At 38.0% G+C, this 22,400-nt stretch overlaps 1 protein-coding gene across 47 annotated transcripts in view; it reads right to left on the bottom strand.

Moving 5' to 3' along the window:
* LOC149119196 (histone demethylase UTY-like) overlaps positions 1-22,400 on the bottom strand; it is a 218,001-nt gene that overhangs the window by 6,632 nt on the left and 188,969 nt on the right. For 45 of the 47 annotated variants that reach the window (XM_089325006.1, XM_089325007.1, XM_089324994.1 and 42 more), the window contains one exon: positions 10,537-10,663. The exons of the other annotated variants lie outside the window; for them this stretch is intronic. In XM_089325006.1, the coding sequence (XP_089181132.1) occupies positions 10,537-10,663 (127 nt within the window). The remainder of the gene's footprint in view (positions 1-10,536; positions 10,664-22,400) is intronic. 47 annotated transcript variants of the gene reach the window in all.

Raw genomic sequence — 22,400 nt, 5'->3', positions numbered from 1 at the left:
AACAAAAAACAAAAAAAAGCAGGTGTAGCCATATTAATATCAGACAAAATAAACTTTAATACAAAAACTGTTAAGAGAGACAAAGAGGGACACTATATAATGATTAAGGGATCAATTCAACAGGAAGATGTAACTATTATAAATGTACATGCACCTAATTACAGGGCACCGGTCTATTTAAAAGATATGTTAAGGGACTTAAAGGGAGATTTAGATTCCAATACAATAGTACTGGGGGACTTCAATACTCCACTCTCAGAAATAGACAGATCATCCGGACAGAAGATCAACAAGGAAACAGCAGATTTAATTGACACTATTGCCCAAATGGATCTAACAGATATCTACAGAACTTTCAACCCTACATCTACAGACTTCACATTCTTCTCAGCAGTGCATGGAACCTTCTCTAGGGTTGATCACATACTAGGCCATAAAACAAGTCTCAGCAAATTTAAAAGAATTAGAATCATACCATGCAGCTTCTCAGACCACAGTGGAAAGAAGCTGGAAATTAGCAATTCAGGAAACCCCAGAAAGTATGCAAACACATGGAGACTGAACAACATGCTCCTGAATGAACACTGGGTCATTCAAGAAATCAAAAGAGAAATCAAAAACTTTCTGGAAGTCAATGAAGATAACAACACAACATATCAAAACTTATGGGATACAGCAAAAGCAGTATTGAGAGGCAAGTTTATAGCAATGGGTGCCTATATCAAGAAATTGGAAAGGTACCAAATAAATGAGCTTTCAGCGCATGTCAAGGACCTAGAAAAACTACAGCAAACCAAACCCAAATCTACTAGGAGAAGAGAAATAATTAACCAGAGAAGAAATTAACAGGATTGAATCCAAAAAAAATACTACACAAAATCAGCCAAGCGAGAAGCTGGTTTTTTGAAAAAATAAACAAAATTGACACCCCATTAGCCCAACTAACTAAAAAAAAGAAAAGACCCAAATCAATAAAATCAGAGATGAAAAAGGAAATGTAACAACAGACACCACAAAAATAAAAAGAATCATCAGAAATTACTACAAGGACCTGTATGCCAGCAAACAGGAAAACCTATCAGAAATGGATAGATTCCTGGACACATGCAATCTACCAAAATTGAACCATGAAGACATAGAAAACCTAAATAGACCCATAACTGAAACAGAAATTGAAACAGTAATAAAGGCCCTCCCAACAAAGAAAAGCCCAGGACCAGATGGATTCACTGCTGAATTCTACCAGACATTTAAAGAAGAACTAACTCCAATTCTTCTCAAACTATTCAGAAGAATCGAAGAAGAGGGAATCCTCCCAAATTCTTTCTATGAAGCCAGCATCACCTTAATCCCTAAGCCAGAGAAAGATGCAGCACTGAAAGAGAATTACAGACCAATATCCCTCATGAACTTAGACGCAAAAATCCTCCATAAAATTCTGGCCAATAGAATACAACAACACATCAGGAAAATCATCCACACAGACCAAGTGGAATTCATCCCTGGTATGCAGGGATGGTTCAACATTCGCAAATCAATCAATGTGATTCACCACATTAACAGACTGCAAAAGAAAAACCATATGATTATCTCAATTGATGCAGAGAAAGCATTTGATAAAATTCAACACCCTTTCATGATGAAAACTCTAAGCAAACTGGGTATGGAAGGAACATTCCTCAATACAATCAAAAATTTATAAAAAACCCACAGCCAGCATCCTATTGAATGGGGAAAAGTTGGAAGCATTTCCACTGAGATCTGGCACCAGAAAGGGATGCCCACTCTCACCACTGCCATTTAACATAGTTCTGGAAGTTTTAGCCAGAGCCATCAGACAAGAAAAAGAAATCAAAGGAATACAAATTGAGAAGGAAGAAGTCAAACTATCCCTCTTTGCAGACGATATGATTCTGTACTTAGAGGATCCAAAGAACTCTACTAAGAGACTATTGGAACTCATAGAGGAGTTTGGCAAAGTGGCAGGGTATAAAATCAATGCACAAAAATCAACAGCCTTTGTATACACAAGCAATACCATGACTGAGAAAGATCTTCTATGATCAATCCCATTCACAATAGCTACAAAAACAATCAAATACCTTGGAATAAACTTAACCAAGGACGTTAAAGATCTCTACGATGAGAACTACAAAATCTTAAAGAAAGAAATAGAAGAGGATACCAAAAAATGGAAAAATCTTCCATGCTCATGGATTGGAAGAATCAACATCATCAAAATGTCCATTCTCCCAAAAGCAATTTATAGACTCAATGCAATCCCAATCAGGATACCAAAGACATTCTTCTCAGATCTAGAAAAAATGATGTTGAAATTCATATGGAGGCAAAAGAAACCTAGAATAGCTAAAGCAATCTTGTACAACAAAAACAAAGCCTGAGGCATCACAATACCAGATTTCAGGACATACTACAGGGCAGTTGTTATCAAAACAGCATGGGACTGGTACAGAAACAGATGGATAGACCAATGGAACAGAATTGAAACACCAGAAATCAACCCAAACATCTACAGCCAACTTATCCTTGACCAAGGATCTAAAACCAGTTCCTGGAGCAAGGACAGTCTATTCAATAATGGTGCTGGGAAAATTGGATTTCCACGTGCAGAAGCATGAAGCAAGACCCCTACCTTACACCTTACACAAAAATCCACTCAACATGGATTAAAGACTTAAATCTACGACCTGACACCATCAAGTTATTAGAGAACATTGGAGAAACCCTTCAAGATATTGGCACAGGCAAAGAATTTCTGGAAAAGACCCGGGAGGCACAGGCAGTCAAAGCCAAAATCAACTATTGGGATTGCATCAAATTGAGAAGTTTCTGTACTGCAAAAGAAACAGTCAGGAGAGTGAAGAGACAACCGACAGAATGGGAAAAAGTATTTGCAAACTATGCAACAGATAAAGGGTTAATAACCAGAATCTACAAAGAGATCAAGAAACTCCAAAAAAACAAAACAAACAACCCACTTAAGTGATGGGCCAAGGACCTCAATAGACATTTTTCAAAAGAGGAAATCCAAATGGCCAACAGGCACATGAAAAAATGTTCAAGGTCACTAGCAATCAGGGAAATGCAAATCAAAACCACAATGAGGTTTCACCTCACCCCGGTTAGAATGGCTCACATACAGAAATCTACCAACAACAGATGCTGGCGAGGATGTGGGGAAAAAGGGACACTAACCCACTGTTGGTGGGAATGCAAACTGGTCAAGCCACTGTGGGAATCAGTCTGGAGATTCCTCAGAAACCTGAAGATAACCCTACCATTCGACCCAGCCATCCCACTCCTTGGAATTTACCCAAAGGAGTTTAAATTGATAAACAAAAATGTGGTCTGCACCCTAATGTTTATTGCAGCACAATTCACAATAGCCAAGACCTGGAACCAACCTAAATGCCCATCAACGGTAGACTGGATAAAGAAATTATGGGATATGTATTCTTTAGAATACTATACCGCAGTAAGAAACAACGAAATCCAGTCATTTGCAACAAAATGGAGGAATCTGGAACACATCATGCTGAGTGAAGTAAGCCAGTCCCAAAGGGACAAATACCATATGTTCTCCCTGATCGGTGACAACTGACTGAACACCAAAAAGGAAACCTCCTGAAGTGAAATGGACACTATGAGAAATGGTTACTTGATCAGCATAGCCCTGATTGCTGAATGGACAACTTAATACATTATCCCTCATAGTATTTTTTTTTGTCTGTTCTACTTAATATGACTGGTTTAATTCTGTAATTATCACACAGTTATTCTTAAGTGTTGAAAATTAACCGAAATGTGATCCCTGTTAAACATAAGAGTGGGAATAAGAGAGGGAAGAGATGTATAATTTGGGGCATGCTCGGGCTGACTTGCCCCAATTGGTAGAGTTGGAAACATACCAGGGGATTCCAATACAATCCCATCAAGGAGGCATGTGCCAATGCCATCTCACTATTCCAAGTGATCAATTTCAGTTCACAATTGATCATAATGAAAGGACTAAGAGTCAAAGGGAGCACATAAACAAGTCTAGTATCTGCTAACACTAACCGATAGAATAAATAAAGGGGAGAGTGATCCAACATGGGAAGTGAGATACTCAGCAGACTCATAGAATGGCGGATGTCCTAAATAGCACTCTGGCCTCAGAATCAGCCCTAAAGGCACTCAGATCTGGCTGAAAAGCCCATGAGAGTATTTCAGGCATGGAAAGCCAAGACACTCTGGCAAAAAGATCTCTGTGAGTGAGATCCCAGTGGAAAGAACAGGTCTTCAAAGAAGGAGGTGCCTTTCTCTGAAGGGAGGAGAGAACCTCCACTTTGACTATGACCTTGTCTAAACAAGATAAAAGTCGGAGAACTCAAGGGGCTTCCATAGCCTTGGAAACTCATGACTGGTGCATAGGGAGATTACTGATGCCATAAACAGGAGTGTCAATTGGTAAAGTCAACAACAGGAGTCACTGTGCACTTACTCCTCATGTAGGTACTCTGTCCTTAATGTGCTGTGCATTGAGATTTAATGCTATAACGAGTACTCAAACAGTAAATTTCACTTTGTGTTTCTATGGGGGTGCAAACGGTTGAAATCTTTACTTAATGTATACTAAACTGATCCTCTGTAAAAAAAAAAAAAAAGAAAAAAAAAAGAAATTATCAATTCCCAACTTGAATCTCACTGGGATTAAACATGACAATAGATCTGATCTGATTTCATCATCATTTAAAAAAAATCATCTATTATTTTTCACTTTATGTTTCTGTGTGGGAGCAAACTGTTGAAATCCTTACTTAATGTATACTAAGCTGATCTTCTGTATATTAAGATAATCGAAAATGAATCTTGATGTGAATGGAAGGGGAGAGGGAGTGGGAAATGGAAAGGTTGTGGGTGGGAGGGACGGTATTGGGGGGAAGCCATTGTAATCCATAAGTCGTACTTTGGAAATTTATATTCATTAAATAAAAGATAAAAAAAAATAAACTTCAAACTTTCAAAAAAAAATCTCAATGTACAGCACACTAAGGACAGAGATCCTACATGAGGAGTAAGTGCACAGTAACTCCTGTTGTTGACTTAACAAATTGACACTCTTGTTTATGGCATCAGTAATCACCCTAGGCTCTTGTCATGACCTGCCAAGGCTATGGAAGCCCACTGAGTTCTCTGACTCTGATAATATTTAGACAAGGCCATGGTAAAAGTGGAAGTTCTCTCCTCCCTTCAGAGAAAGGGAAAGGTACCTCCTTCTTTGAAGACTTGTTCTTTCCACTGCGATCTCACTCACAGAGTTCTTTCATTTAGATCCTTTTTTTTTTTTTTCTTTTGCCAGAGTGTCTTGGCTTTCCATGCCTAAAATACTCTCATGGGCTTTTCAGCCAGATCTGAATGCCTTTAGGGCTGATTCTGAGGCCAGAGTGCTGTTTAGGACATCTGTCATTCTACGAGTCTGCTGTGTACTTCACTTCCCATGTTGGATCACTCTCCCCTTTATTTATTCTATCGGTTAGTATTGGCAGGCACTAGACTTGTTTATGTGCTCCCTTTGACTCTTAGTCCTTTCATTAGGATCAATTGTGAACTGAAATTGATCACTTGGAATAGTGAGATGGCATTGGCACATGCCACCTTGATGGGATTGAATTGGAATCCCGTGGTATGTTTCTAACTCTACCATTTGGGGCAAGTCAGTCTGAGCATGTCCCAAACTGTACATCTCTTCCCACTTTTATTCCCACTCTTATATTTAACAGGGATCACATTTCAGTTAAATTTCAACACTTAAAAATAACTGTGCATTAATTACAGAATTAAACCGGTCATATTAAGTAGAACAGACTCCACAATTGTAGTGACTGTACCTGATTCATTTTTTTTTCTTTAGGGAATATCATAGAGCTTAATGTTTAACCAAAGCTGAAGCAACAACACGCACAAGAAAAACTTGAATAACTAAATTTCAAGGTATTCAATTTTTTAGCTGAGATAATCTGACATCTTTAAATTTTTAAAGAATATTATCAAAATAGCAGCAGCAGATGCAGAACTTGGGAATGACATCACCGCTACCCTATGACTCTCTTGGTCAATGCCCCTCATCACCCTTTTGCTGGCTACCCACCAGGTTATCCCATGCAGGCCTATGTAGGTCCCAGCAATCCCAATGCTGGAAAGGTGGTCCTGCCCACACCTAGCATGGACCCTGTGTGTTCTTTTGCTCCTTATGATCATGCTCAGCCTTTGTTGGGATATTCTGGATATTCTGCAGAACCCCTTGCTGCCCCTCCAGCAGTGCCAGTGGTGCCACATGTGGCAGCCCCTGTGGAATTTTCCAGTCCACAATATGTGACCAGAGTGATAGTGTGGTAAGCCAAGACTCCAGTGTTGCTGTCTTGCCAGTGCCAGCTCCAGGCCCAGTCCAGGGACAGAATTATAATGTTTGGGATTCAAACCAACAGTATTTCAGTGTACAGCAACAGTACTCACCTGCACAATCTCAAGCAACCATATATTATCAAGGGCAGACATGTCCAACTGTCTATGGTGTGACATCACCTTATTCACAGACAATTCCACCAGTTGTACAGAGTTATGCCCAGCCAAGTCTTCAATACATCCAGGGACAACAGATTTTCACAGCTCACCCGCAAGGAGATGTGGTTGCACCAGGGCAACCTCAGCCCTTACAACCACCTGAAATGGTTGTGACAAATAATCTCCTAGATCTGCCACCTCCCTCTCCTCGCAAGCCAAAAACAATTGTTTTACCTCCCAACTGGAAGACAGCCTGAGATCTAGAAGGGAAAATTTATTACTACCATGTGATCACAAGGCAGACTCAGTGGGATCCTCCTACTTGGAAAAGCCCAGGCAATGATGCTAGTCCTGAGCGTGAAGCTAAGATGGACCTGGGAACCCCAATATATGATGAAAAGTGATCCCTCTTGAAAGCTGTTGGGTTGTGCTTAAAGGCCACCAGAGGCAAAGGTTTAGGGAAGACCCTGGCCAGAACTGACCCCACTCAAATCTGGGTCTCCTTCTTGGCGGTGCTGTCAGCACACAGACCCATGCACATCCCCACCCAAGACACTAAACCTTGATGATCTGTATTATATTTTAATGTATATGTGAATACACTGAAAATAATTTTTCTTTCCTGGTTTTTGTTTCGCTTTTAGCCTTTATGTGCTAGGATCACAGGAAGACTTTGTAAGGATGGTTTAAGTTCTCCTGTAAGGTTTAATTTGTTATCATGTAAATATTCATGTAAATATGCCTTGTGATTTTGGTCAGCCTTGTGCTATGTTGATAATATTGATTTACTTCTTAAAAAAACTTTACTTTATCCAATTTTTACTGAACTTTTTATAAAAAATAAAATCAATTAAAAAAAAAGAATATTATCTCAACTAATCTGTGAACAATGTCATCAAAACTCCTGAGTCCACAAAGTTTTTTACAATGGATATAGGTAGCAACAACACGCTATTTGTGTTGCATAAAAATTTAAGTTGTCAGCTTTGCTAAGTTTGTCAGCTGTAGAGTTGATTGTACTATAAGCACTATTAATTCAAGTCTCCTTTTATTTATTTATTTATTTATTTTTATTTAGTAAATATAAATTTTCAAAGTACAGTTAATGAATTACAATGGCTCCCCCCCCCCCCATAATTTCCCTCCCACTCATACCCCTCCCATCTCCAGCTCCCTCTCCCATTCCATTCACATCAAGATGCATTTTCAGTTATCTTTATATACAGGAGATCAATTCAGTATATATTAAGTAAAGATTTCATCAGTTTGCACCCACACAGACACAAAGTGTAAAATACTGTTTCAGTACTAGTTACAGCATTACTTCACATTGGACAACACATTAAGGACAGAGATCCTACATGAGGAGTAAGTGCACAGTGACTCCTGTTGTTGACTGAACAAATTGACACTCTTGTTTAAGGTGTCAGTAATCACTTGAGGCCCTTAGCAAGGCTTTGGAAGCTTTTTCACTTCGCCGACTTCAATCTTATTTAGATAAGGTCGTAGTCAAAGTGGAAGTTCTCTTCTCCCTTCAGAGAAAGGTACCTCCTTCTTTGATGGCCCTGTTCTTTCCACTGGGATCTCACTCGCTTAGATCTTCCATTTAGGTCTTCTTTTTTTTTTTTTTTTTTCCCAGGTGTCTTGGCTTTCCATGCCTAAAATACTCTCATGGGCTCTTCAGCCATATCTGAATGCCTTAAGGGCTGATTCTGAGGCCAGAGTGCTATTTAGGACATCTGCCATTCTATGAGTCTACTGTGTATCTCACTTCCCATGTTGGATTGTTCTCTCCCTTTTTGATTCTATCAGCTAGTATTAGCAGACACCACTCTTGTGTATGTGCTCCCTTTGACTCTTATTCCTATCATTATGATCAATTGTGAACTGAAATTGACCACTTGGACTAGTGAGATGGCATTGGTACATGCCACCTTGATGGGATTGTATTGGTCAAGTCTCCTTTTTTATTTCTATTTTTTTTAAAAGATCTCTTTTTCTTAAGACCCGTTTCAAGCTTAGGCACTTCATTAATGTTCCTTAAGACCATTTCACTAACTTCTAACATTAGCTTTTTGGTTTCTATCACTATGTCCTTTAATTTTCAACAATTTCTAACATGTTCTGTCTAAAAATGTATCTTAATTTAATATTCTGATAAAAAACTTTCTATAGTTTCAATCACTTCTGAATAAATACAGTTTCAGTTACTTCAGAATGAATAATTCTTTAAAATGAATCAAATGATTTTTAGGCTACACAAAAGCCACTCTGACAGGCTTCCAAGAATTTGCAATTTATTTACCAGTAGTGAAAAAACTACTTCTTTTTCCATCCCTAAATATTCCCAAAATCTAACAATATTCTATAAACTTCCAATATTGCAGTTTAATTTGAAATTCAAATGTAATGCTTCATGTAAAGATTCAAATGTTAATAGGTCTGTTTGCCCTAGGCCAGTATGAAAAGAAAAATCATTTTTCCTAATGTTTGTCTAACAATTTGATATATGTCAAGCCTATGGTCATGGATATATGCACATCACATTAGTTGTGGATCATTTTTCTTTTTTTTCTTTTTTTATTTTTATTTATTTATTTATTTATTTTGACAGGCAGAGTGGACAGTGAGAGAGAGAGACAGAGAGAAAGGTCTTCCTTTGCCGTTGGTTCACCCTCCAATGGCCTCCGCGGCCGGCTCGCAGCGGCCGGCGCACCGCGTTGATCCGATGGCAGGAGCCAGGAGCCAGGTGCTTTTCCTGGTCTCCCATGGGGTGCAGGGCCCAAGCACTTGGGCCATCCTCCACTGCACTCCCTGGCCACAGCAGAGAGCTGGCCTGGAAGAGGGGCAACCGGGACAGAATATGGCGCCCCAACCGGGACTAGAACCCGGTGTGCCGGCACTGCTAAGCGGAGGATTAGCCTAGTGAGCCGCGGCGCCTGCCCATTTTTCTTTTTTTAAAAGACTTATTTTTACTTATTTGAAAGGCAGACTTACAGAGAGCGAGAGAAAGGGGAAAAAGAAAGAGAGAGACCTTGCACCTTTGGTTCAGTCCTCAAATGGCTGCAGCAGCTGGATCTTTGCCATGCCAAAGTCAGTTGCCTAGAGATTCCTCCAGGCCTCCTATGTGGGTGCAGAGGCCCAAGAAAGTTCACCATTTTTTGCTGCCCTCCCAGGTGCATTAGCAATAAGGTGGATTGAAAGTGGAGCAGCCTGAACTTGAACCAGCGCCCATATGGGATGCCCATATCCCAGGTGGTAGCCTAACCCACCATGTCACAATGCTAGCTCTCTGTTGATTGTATTTCTTAGCCATCTAGAATGTAAATTCAACAAAAATATCTTTATTCCTGTACATTCTACAAGAACCAGCAGTGTTTTGCTTTTCCAAACATTTTGGATACTGAACTAATCACATTTACATAATAAAATATCATGGGGATTAGAATCAAATGTAAACATGAAATTCATTTATGTTTCATATACAAGTTACACACATGGCCTTAAAAGATTTTGCACAATTTTAGTGAGTCTGTGTGGCTGTAATCTATCAACTCAGATCAGGTATGGAATTCTCCATTGTGGCATCATGTGGCTGTTTAAAATGTTTGATTATTAAACATTAAAGATTCAGAATAAATATGCTCAATAAAAACATTATGAAGTTAATTTGAAAGTATTTCATATACTGATCTACGTGACCTGCAATAAGCTAAATCCAGTATGTTGCCATTTGTGAACATATTAAAAGTTGTATCAGCCCAAAATCTAAATGATTATCATTCACTAAATAAATGTTACATGAATGCATCTGCAAGAAGATACTTCTAGATTAACATATGTAGTTAGCAAAATATTAAAATATCAAATTAGAATTTAACAGACAAACCATAATATTCAACTTCAATAAAAACATTATGCAAAAAAGCAAATAAATAATAAACAAGAACCTTAATAAAAACAATTACTTACCTCACAGATGCTACAATAATGAGCTGGTTCATCATTTCTCCGCCCATGCCATATAACCTGTTTTCCCACTGCCATAAGAGCTTCTCTCAATATCTGACATTGCTTTAAAATTTTCAGAAGACAATACCTATTGGGGGTAGGGGAGGAGAACTGTAACAGCAATTAAATACTAAATATTGTAAGCATAAATGATATGTCAATTAGAACTCTGAAGGTTGGCATCCGGGCAAAGGGGATAAAGCTGCAGTCTGAAATGCTGGCATCCCATAGATACTTGAATCTCTGCTGCTTAACATCCAATCCATCTCTCCTAATGTGCCTGGGAAGACAGCAGAAGATGTCCAAGTATTTGGGTCAGTATTCTGTGATAGAGTTCTGGGCTCCTGATTTCAGCGAGGCTACATCCCAGCCATTGTGGCTATCTGAGGAATGAACCAGTAAATAGAAGATCTCTTTCTTTGTCTCTCCCTCCCTGTAACTGCCTTTCAAATAAGTAATTTTTATTTAAAACAGAGAATTAACTTTGACAATCTAGGTTCTAAAGTCCATTCAGAAGATAATTGGTTTTCTGAAAGTAATGGCAGGGCTGACAATGAAAATACTAAAGCATTTAAAGTTAAGGTAAACTGATATTTAATTGTAAAAAATTATCTTAACCTACAACACATCTATCATATTCTTAAATTTTAAGTGAGAGAACTTTCCTCACTTTCTTCATCCTTGAAATAAAAGATGTGAATTCAAAGTTACAACTTTTATATTATAGAAAGGCAAGAAGTCTATGTACTCCAAAAAAAAAAAAAAAAAAAAAAAAACAAACAAAAAAAGAAGTTATTTAGGTGTAGAGTTTACACTAATTTCTTGGAAAATGCAGACAAAGAAGCATCAATTTAAAATTTTCATACACTGGAGACAGTGCTGTGGTGTAGTGGATTAAGCTGCTGCCTGCAGTGCTGGCATCCCTTATGGGTGCTGGTTCAAGTCCCAGCTACTCCACTTCAGATCCAGCTCTCTGCTATGGCCTGGGGGAGCAGAAGATGGCCCAAGTCCTTGGGCCCCTGCACTCATGTGGGAGAAATGGAAGAAGCTCTTGGCTCCTGGCTTTGGAGTGGCACAGCTCCGGCCTTGGTGGCCATCTCAGAATTGAACTAGCGGATGGAACACCTCTCTCTCTCTCTCTCTCTCTCAGCCTCTGCCTCTCTGTAACTCTTTGAAATAAATGAATAAATCTTTTTAAAAAAGTTTAATATTCTAAAATAAACCCATACTTTTGTAACATGTTGGAACAGGATGTGTAAGAAGTAGAAAATATCATTTTGGAGTCCCTATAAGAGTAGCATGAAATATACTAAGCTTGAAGAACAAACATCAAATTTATGGTGAAGTTTTAGTGGAAGAATAGTAAAATCACTGATGCTTATTGAAAAGTCTTTGGGGACAAAAGCCAATGCCCCCACTAAATCATCATTTTACAAATGCATGACTCATTTTAGAAGGAATAGAGCAGCTTTGAATATTAACATGTACCTGTAAATCATTTTCAAAAGAAAAAATAAATTTGTGCCCTAACTGAAGAGAGTAAACGATTAAAAACAACAACACAGAAATCAACTGGTTCAGTTTACACAATTTGACTGAAAATTAAAGTACAATAAAGTAACTTTTCCCCCACTTTTTTCAAATTTCTTAAAAGAAGACCCATTCATTCATTCATTCCCTAACTCACTCATTTATGCACTCACTGGAAAGACACAGTGGCAGAAAAAGCTCTTCCAACCACTGATTTATTCTCTAAAAGCCAACATTAGGCAAGACTGGGCAAAGCCAGGAGCCAAAAACTTTATCTGACTGTCCCATATGCATGGTAGGGACCCAAACACTAGAGTCATCATCGTCTGCTTTCCCAGGGACAGTCACAGAAACCTGGTTTGCAATCAGCACTCTGATACAAAAATATGAGAATTAGAAGCAAAAGCTTAAGCAAACTACCCCTGGCCCAAATGTAGTAAAATCTCTTATCTGTGAGTGCAGAAACTGTTGCACCTGGATCAAATACATACAAGAGTAGTGCTTCCAATGAAAATTTTAAAGAGTGTGACCAAGACCCTGAAAGACTTCTTCAAAGAAATGTAATCAAATTAAAAATGTTTTAACCATGAGATTCTGAAGACAAAGTATAATCAAAGCAATGTTAACAAGAAGCAAAAAAAAAAAAAAAAAAAAAAAAAAAAAAAAAAAAAAAAGTTTCATTAAAATCAAATCATAATAGTTAAAATTAAAGGTAGGGCAAAACAATTCTGTAGATGCTCAGGCTTTTTGCTTGTCACCTCCTGGAGACCAAAGAATGATGACATCTGCTTATAAACATTGTTCTGAGAAACTGAGCTATAATTTTATTGAGAAGGGAAAGGACCAGCACCATGGTACAGAAGGTTAAGCAGGCACTTGTGTCACTGATATCCCATATGGGCACTGGTTCCAGTCCAGAGAGCTCCAGTTTTGATTCAAGACCCTGCTAATGTGCCTGGGAAAGCAGCAGAATATGGCCCAACTGCTTGGAGCCCTGCCAAACATAGAAAAGACCTGGATGAAGTTCTTCTGACTAGCCCAGCACTAGCTGTTGTGGCTATTAGGGGAGTACTAAAGATGTCTCTAACTTGGCTTTTCAAAAAAAAAAAAAAAAAAGAGGGAGTAGGTGGGGTGGTGTGGGGAGGATCCAGTAGAACTTTCCCAAAGAACCTATCTCCATTATGATAATGCTGCTATGTATTTCTCTCAAAAAAGGGGCAACCTTGCAAAAATTTTGGTGGGAAATCATGACATACCCACCTTACAGCCCTACTTTGGCTCTTGATGACATTTTTTTAGTTGGGATAGGAATAAGAGTTAGGGAGGACTATTTTAAGCAGAGAGCAAAACATATGAACAAATGTTTAAAAATAAAGCAAATCACAGAATGATTTAAGAAATAAGCAAATATTTTCAAAAAGTTCTGTTTTAAAACCACTGACTCTATTTGTTAATATAACCCACAGTAAATTTTAGAGGATAAAAACAAAAAATAATCCTTCTAATATCATTACTAGATAAAGATAACAATCTACCTCTTGATATTCTAGGGATAATAACAATTTCCAAAATATAATTTAGGATAGAAGTAAATATAGAAATAAATTAGTTATCTCAATATTGTGTTTGTGTAACAATGAACTCTCATGATAATCTATGCCTTGCTTTCCCATTTCCACCATATTGAGAGTCCTACAGAAAAAGCAAGGCTAATATTTATGATATCTGTGAGCCAAAGATACCTATTATCGCAGAGTTGTGTTTACAAAGGCAGCAATGAATTTTTTGTGTTAATTCTACGCATGTTTCTTTAAGCCAACTTCAGTGATGAGAACTTATAGAAATACTAGTATTTTTGACTTTTAAAAATCACCTACATATGTACAATAAAAACTCAAAAGAAAATACAACTGAACAAACATTGAGAGAATTTATCACCACTAGACTTGCCTTATGATGCCAAAAAGAGTTCAACTTTAGAGAAAAGGACATTAAAGAGTACCCAAAAAAAAAAATCCAAAGGCATAAAACTCATTGATAAAAGTATATGTATATATTAGTTTTCTAGCTAATTAGAAATATTATATAGAAATTATTAGTTTTCAGAGCCAGTGCTGTGGTGTAACGGATAAATCCCCTGCCTGCAGTAGTGCTGGTTCAAGTCCTGGCTACTCCAGTTTTGATCCATCTCTTTGCTATGGCCTGGGAAAGCAGCAGAAGATGGCCCAAGTCCTTGGGCCCCTGCATCCATGTGGGAGAGCTGGAAGAAGTTCCTGGCTCCTGGCTGCTCCGGCCATTGCGGCCATCTAAGGAGTGAACCAGCAGATGGAAGACCTCTCATTCTCTGCTTCTGCCTCTGCCTCTCTGTAACTGTCTTTCAAATAAATAAATCTTAAAAAAAATAGTTTTATAGCTTTCCTAAATAAAATAATAATATATAAAATGCTTATATCTATAGAAGGCTACTAGAAAAAATTATTAAATAACAGCTAAAATCATTTATTAAGGGGTATATAATATAAAAAGAAGTAACCTGTGTTTTTAAAAATTTAAATGTGGAGAAGAGTGCAATGAGCTAGTGGAGAGATTTTTTGGCCATCAAAGTTCTCTTGCTATAGCTTAATAAAATCCATTCTAACTACATTTTTGTAAACTTCAAAGCAAAAACTTATAAAAACAGAAATCATTTTTGTAGAGAAAATCACTTCACCACCAAAGACAACAGGAAAGGAATAAAACAGCTAGAAAACAACCAGCAAACAATAAAATGCAGTAATAAGTCCTTACTGATTAAAATCTTCCATAAATATAAATGTCTTAAAAAAATTCTATAATCACAAAGAAGAGTAGTTGAATGGATTTAAAAACCAGGACTAAAGACAGGCCTTATACCCCAGAGGCTTAAGCCAACATTTGGGATTCCATATTGAAACACGGGTTCAAGTCCTGGTCATTTTGGGCATCTGATCTAGCTTTCTGCTACTCTACCTGGGGGGCAGTAGGTAATGACAGTACTCTGATGCCTGGTACACATATGTGAGAACCATTTGGAGATTGTGTCTCCTGACTTTGGCCTCATCTAATAACAACTGTTGCAATCATCTGAAAATAAACCAGTGGATGGAAGACCTCTCATTCTCTCTTTTATCTCTTTCTATCCCCCTCATCTCTGTCTTAAATAGACAAACAGAGCTTTCCTACTCACATCAATTGTGAAAATACACATAAATTGACAATGAAGAGATTTAAAAATTACAAGTAGACAAATACCAAGAGAAGTGCATAGAAGCTATCCTTCTATCTTCTATCAGAGAAATAGACTTAAAGTAAAAAATGTGAAAAGTGAAAAGATCATTTCATAGTGATAAAGTATCAGTTCAGCAATAGGTTAGAACAATTTAAATATATACATTTGTGTTAAAACATATATAAATATACCCAACATCAGAGCATCTAAATATATAAAACATTGTTAATACATCTAAGGAGATCAAGTGTTTGATACAGTGGTTAAATTAACACTTGGGATATCCATACTCTATGTAGGAGTACACCTGGGTTTGAGTCCAGTTTACACTGATTCCCAACCAGCTTCTTGCTAATGCACACCCTGGGAGGCAGCAGATGGTAACTAAAATACTTAGGTTCCTGACTGCCATGTGGAAGACCTACATGTTGTTCTGGGTTATTGCTTTGAACTTGTCAAATCCTGGCTATTGTCAGTATTTGAAGAGTGACCCAGTAGAACAAAAATCTCTGTGTCTATGCCTTTCAAATAAAAACTTAAAATATGAAATAAACACTAAATCTGCGAGAGAGACAGAATGCATTATCGTAATATTAGAAGCATTTACCTCCTCACTTTCAGCACATGAACTGATCATCCATAAAAAAAAAAAAAAAAAAAAAATCGGGCCCAGCACTGTAGTATAATGGCTTAACCCACTGCCTGCAGTGTCTGTATATTTTATGGGCACTAATTTGAGTCCTGGCTACTCCACTTCCCATCCAGCTCTTTGCTATGGCCTGGGAAAGCAGCAAGAAGATGGCCAAAGTCCTTGAGCTACTGTACCCACATGAGAGACTTGGAAGAAGCTCCTGGCTCCTGGCTTTGGTTTGGCACAGCTCCAGTTGTTGCAGCCAACTGGGGAGTGAACCAGCAGATGAAAGATCTCTCTCTCTTTCTCTCTCTCTACCTCTCCTTCTATCTCTGTGTAACTCTGAATTTCAAATAAAATAAAGCTTTTCAAAAAAATCAGTAAGTTTTATTCTTGGATAAGCAGGGATCACTTTAACCAAAAATGTGAAACAGTATTAAATGTCCTTTTTCAAAACACAATGACACTCTGACAAAACCAAAAAAAAAAAAAAAATCAATATAAAATTTATGATACTACGTGACTCTAACAAAACAATCATGAATAAAAACAAACTACCTGATTAGATGATACACTATAAATATTAAGTAGTCAAAAAGCATTTTATTGGCACAAAATAGATATATAGACCAATGACACAGAATAGAGTAAGTATTAGTAAACTCACATCTGATCTGCAATAGTGTAAGTAGTCATTTCAATAAATGCTGGTGGGAGAGTTGGATATCCACATGCAGAAAATGAACTAAAACCTTCTAAATCTCATAATGTATGGAAAGTCAACTCAAAATAAACTAAAGACTCAAATGTAAGATCTGAAGCTAAGAAACTCTTCTACTAGAATTAAGTTTAGATGGAGATTCTGCCTTCCACATTGCTTTATCCATGTTTTAAATAAACAGTGTGTATGGTATAGTTATTCACAATTCTCAAACACTCTTTAAATTTGTATAAACAAAACAAGGGGAATAGAAACAAATGGTATTTTTAGTACAACTTTTTACTATCTTTCAAGAATTATAGCTGATGAGGCTGGCACTGTGGCATAAAGCTGCCATCTCCAACCCTGGTATTCTATCTGGGCATCAGTTCATGTTCTAGTTGTTCCACTTCCAATCCAGCCACCTGCTTATGGCCTAAGAATGCAGTGGAAGATGGCCCAAGTGCTTGGGCCCCTGCACCTAAATAGGAAAACTGGAAGAATCTCCAGGCTCCTGGCTTTGGCCTGACCCAGCACTGGCCATTACGACCATCTAGGGTGTAAACCAGCAGACAGAAAGTATAACTCTTTTTCTCTCCTTCTCTCTAACTCTGCTTTGAAAAAAAAAAAAAACCTTTAAAAAAATAAAAGAATTACAGCTGAATCACCATGAAGCACATGAACAACTGATATCAAGACAAAAGATGAATACATAGTTGTATTGTTGGAAGTTTTGACTAAACTTTAAAAGCCAAATGAATAAAATAATAAATCATCATAATAGTCTATAGGCACATTACAATGGCCACACATTGTATTTCTACATTTCATTCATTATGTGAGTGGTAGACAGACATGGAGGGAGAAAGAGAGAACTAGCTAAAATGCTGGCTTACTCTCTAAACATCTGCCATGACCAGAATGGTGCCAAAGTAAAAAATGGGAACTAGGAACAGAACTATTTGAATCATTAATTTTGCCTCCACTGGTATACACTGGAAGGATGCTAGAGTTGGGAGCCAGAGATGTTAACTTAATCCAGATACTCCAGTATGAGATTCATATATCCTAACCTTTAGGCCAAAAGCCCGACTATTGTCTCACAATTTTGCTAAGAAAATATTTATTACAAAAAATTTTGAATTTATATATCAAGTTATTATTTAAAAATAAGCCAGCATCATTTTAAAAAGTTTTGGAAACACTGTAAATCATCCTCCCCCACTTACAAAATAACCTGAACAGATACAGACTCTGAAAGGATGTAACAACAACAATTTTTAACTGTTTGGTTCAAAATCTTCTCATTTGTTTAAGCAGAATTGTCTTTCAATCTGCTGGTGACAAGTGAACAGGAAGAAACACAGCTTTTCGTGACTTCAAAAGTATGTATTTTAAGTAGAGTCATAAAGCAGCTACAAAAGGAACCACACAAGTAAATGAAAAAATACTAGAATAATTCATTTAAATTGTTATCATATAAAGGGAAAATTACATAATAAGAATGGTAAGAAAATTTCCCTGCTTTAATCAAGTCCTTATTTTTAATTGACAACTTTTTTATTTAAAGAAATTTATTTACTTGAAAGTCACAGTTACAAAAACAGAGGGTGAGACAAAGAGAATCTTCTACCTGCTGGTTTACTCCCTGAGGGCCACAAAGACCATGACTTGGCCACGTCAAAGCCACGTGGGTCTCCCAAGAGGGTGGCAGAGGCCCAAACACTTGGGATATCTTCCACTGCATTTCCCAGATCCATTCCTAGGAGCTGGGTTGCAAGCGCATCATCAGGGACAGGATAGGGTAGGATATTAAAAACAAACTTTTGGAGAATGATCAAGCAAAGCTGGAGATCACTTCCGTTGTCGGTAAAACCATAATTAGCTTAAGCGTGAATGAAAAAGTTTCAGGGAGCTCAGGAATCTAGATAAGAACTATGGCAACGCTGAATACAAAGTGAAAGAGAAAAAAGAAAACATAAATGTTCAGAAAGAATTGGATGAATAGTGTCATTCTGTATAAGCACATTTCTCAGGTCTATGTTAGTAGTGAATTCCCCTGACAAAGAAAAAGGGCCAGGGCGGCAAGATGGCAGAATAGGAAGGGAGCACACTGATAGTCCGGGGAGAGACAGTTTAATAAAAGTGGAGATCCTGCAGGTTCAAGGAAGAGAAGGGGAAGAAACAGCAGAAGAAACTCTTCCAGAACGAGAGATTCACAGTGGACCTGCATGGAGAGCGTGGGAGCCCAAAGGTCGGGACACCAGCGGCAGACTCAACACACCAGCGCTGGAACGCGAGGTGAGCCGAACCTCAATAGCCCGAGACACCGGCAGGCAAGCAGAAAGAGGAGACTAGAGGGAACGACCCCGGGGGGAAAGGTTCACCAGGCTAACTAGAAGAGAGAGAGAGAGAGAGAAAAAGTCACTGATACGGACATGGGTTGCTCTCTCTCCGCTCACCTCTCAAAGGCAAGCAAGACAAAGAGCAGGAACCGTATTGGACATACGTCATAAGCAGAGCAACCTCAGGTCTGCACCGGCCCTGAGCCTAGCTGAAAAATCTGATTATGGGGTGGCGGGTGAATTAACAGGAGATTAGGACCTAGTGAATGTGTGGTGTTACTGAACTAAGACTGTGAAAAAAGAGACGGTGGGGGAGAGAACTCACAGAATTCACGTGAGTACTCTCCAGAGAAGCTACAATTCCGTAACTTTGGCAACACAGTGGGAGACTGAAGGAGAACTTGAGCCCACTCTGAGGGCAGAACAGATTCCCTGTATGGTCCTTGGGAAAGAGCTTCTGATCTCTGGCTCCTGTGGGTATGATCATTTGCCTGCTAACTACCTCCAACTTCGTTCAGCTGTGCGGAATTACTTCCCTTTTGAATCAAAAAAAGAAAGAAAGACAAAGAGAGAGATCTACCACACCTAACCAGGGAGTGTCACCTTTGGCACACCAAACAGAGCTCTCAGGCCACACCCATCTCAAGCCTCTAAGGCTCCATCAAAAACAGACAGTCCACTTAATCTAGAGTCATAGTATAACAAGAGAAAGCACCACAGTGAAGAAACCAAATATCTCCAATATGCCAAATAACAAATGCAAAAACTGAGGTAATAAAAACAAGGAAGTCACTATGACATCCCCAAATGAAAAAGAAACCCCAATTCAAGATTATAAAGATGATGAGATAGAAGAAATGCAAGAAGCAGATCTCAAAAAATTGATAAGAACATTAAGAAGTTCTCAAAAACAAATTCTTTAACTACAGAAATCCTTAATGGACAAGATAGAAAATCTCTCTCGTGAAAATGAAATATTAAGGAGGAATCAAAATGAAATGCAGAAACTAGTAGAACAGGAAACAGTGATAGTGAAGAGAAATCATAATGAAGTGAAGAATTCAATAGATCGAATGAAAAACACAATAGAGAGCCTTACAAACAGAATGGGTGAAGCAGAAGAGAGAATATCGGACTTAGAAGACAGAGAACAGGAAAGGAGACAGTCAGACCAAAGAAAAGAAGAGGAAATTAGAAATCTAAAACATATTGTCGGGAATCTTCAGGATACTATTAAAAAACCCAACATTCGGATTCTAGGAGTTCCTGAAGGCATGGAGAGGGAGAAAGGATTAGAAGGCCTTTTTAGTGAGATATTAGCAGAAAATTTCCCAGCTTTGAAGAAGGACAAAGACATCCTAGTACAGGAAGCTCATAGAACCCCTAATAAACATGCCCAAAGAGATCCTCACCACGACACATTGTAATTAAACTCTCCACAGTAAAACATAAAGAAAAGATCCTAAATGTGAAAGAGAGAAACGTCAGATTACTCTCAGAGGATATCCAATCAGACTCACAACTGACTTCTCATCAGAAACCCTACAAGCTAGGAGGCAATGGCGAGATATAGCCCAGGTCCTAAGAGAGAAAAACTGCCAGCCCAGAATATTATATCCTGCAAAGCTCTCATTTGTGAATGAAGGTGAAATAAAGATTTTTCATAGCAAACAGAAATTGAAAGAATTTGTCGCCACTTGACGAGCCCTGCAAAAGATGCTTGAAGATGTGTTGCACACAGAAACATGGTCATCAATATGAAAGAAGATAAAGGAAAGAAACCTCACAGCAAAAGATCACAGAGAATTCAAAGCATATATTAGAACTTATCTTTGGCAAATGGCAGGGCAAAGTTACCACTTATCATTAGTCAGATTGAACATTAATGGCATGAACTGTCCAGTTAAAAGACACCGATTTGCTGATTGGCTTAAGGAACAAAACCCATCTATTTGCTGCTTACAAGACATACATCTTTCCAACAAAGATCCATACAGACTGAAAGTGAAAGGCTGGAAAAAGATATACCATGCCAACACAAATGAAAAAAGAGCGGGCGTAGCCATCTTAATATTGGACAACATAAATTTTTACCACAAAAACTGTTAAGAGAGACAAAGAGGGGCACTATATAATGATGAAGGGATCAATTCAATAGGAAGATATAACAATTATCAATGTATATGCACCTAATTACACGGCACTGGTTTATTTAAAAGATCTGTTAAGGGACTTAAAGGGAGACTTAGACCACAATACAATACAATAGTACTGGGGGACTTCAATACTCCACTCCCAGAAATAGACAGATCAACCGGACAGAGGATCAACAAGGATACAGTAGATTTAATGACACTATAGCCCAAATGGATCTAACAGATATATACAGAACTTTTCATCCTACACATAAAGCATTTACATTCTTCTCAGCAGTACATGCAACCTTCTCTAGGATTGACCACATATTAGGCCATAAAGCAAGTCTCAGCAAATTCAAAAGAATTAGAATCATACCATGGAGCTTCTCAGACCATAAAAGAATGAAGTTGGAAATTAGCAAGTCAGGAATCCCTAGAGCATACAGAAACACATGGAGATTGAACAACATGCTCCTAAATGAACAATGGGTCATAGAAGAAAGTCAAAGACAAATCAAACATTTTCGGGAAGTCAATGAGGATAACAGCACAACATACCAAAACTTATGGGACGTAGCAAAAGCAGTGTTAAGAGGAAAGTTTATATCAATAGGTGCCTACATCAAGAAATTGGAAAGGCACCAAATAGATGAGCTTTCAATTCACCTCAAGGATATAGAAAATCCACAGCAAACCGGACACAAATCTAGTAGAAGAGAAATAATTAAAATCAGAGAAGAAATAACAGGATTGAATCCAAAAAAAACATTTCAGAAAATCAGCCAAACAAGGAGCTGGGTTTTTGAACAAATAAACAAAATTGACACCCCATTGGCCATACTAACTAAAAAAAGAAGAGAAAGACCCAAATCAATAAAATCAGAGATGAAAAAGGAAATGTAACAACAGACACCACACAAATAAAAAGAATCATCAGAAATTACTACAAGGACTTGTATGCCAGCAAACAGGGAAACCTATCAGAAATGGATAGATTACTCGACACATGCAACCTACCTAAATTGAACCAGGAAGACATAGAAAACCTAAACAGACCCATAACTCTGACAGAAATTGAAACAGTAATAAAGGCCTTCCCAACAAAGAAAAGCCCAGGACCAGAGGGATTCACTGCTGAATTCTACCAGACATTTAAAGAAGAACTAACTCCAATCCTTCTCAAACTATTCAGAACAATCAAAAAAGAGGGAGTACTACCAAATTCTTTCTATGA

The sequence above is a fragment of the Oryctolagus cuniculus genome, chromosome Y (genome assembly GCF_051225735.1).
Source record: "Oryctolagus cuniculus isolate XC-2025 breed Fujian yellow rabbit chromosome Y, ASM5122573v1, whole genome shotgun sequence".
Classification (NCBI taxonomy): domain Eukaryota; kingdom Metazoa; phylum Chordata; class Mammalia; order Lagomorpha; family Leporidae; genus Oryctolagus; species Oryctolagus cuniculus.
The sequence above is the reverse complement of the archived record's forward strand: the minus strand, read 5'-3'. Positions and strand labels throughout refer to the sequence as shown.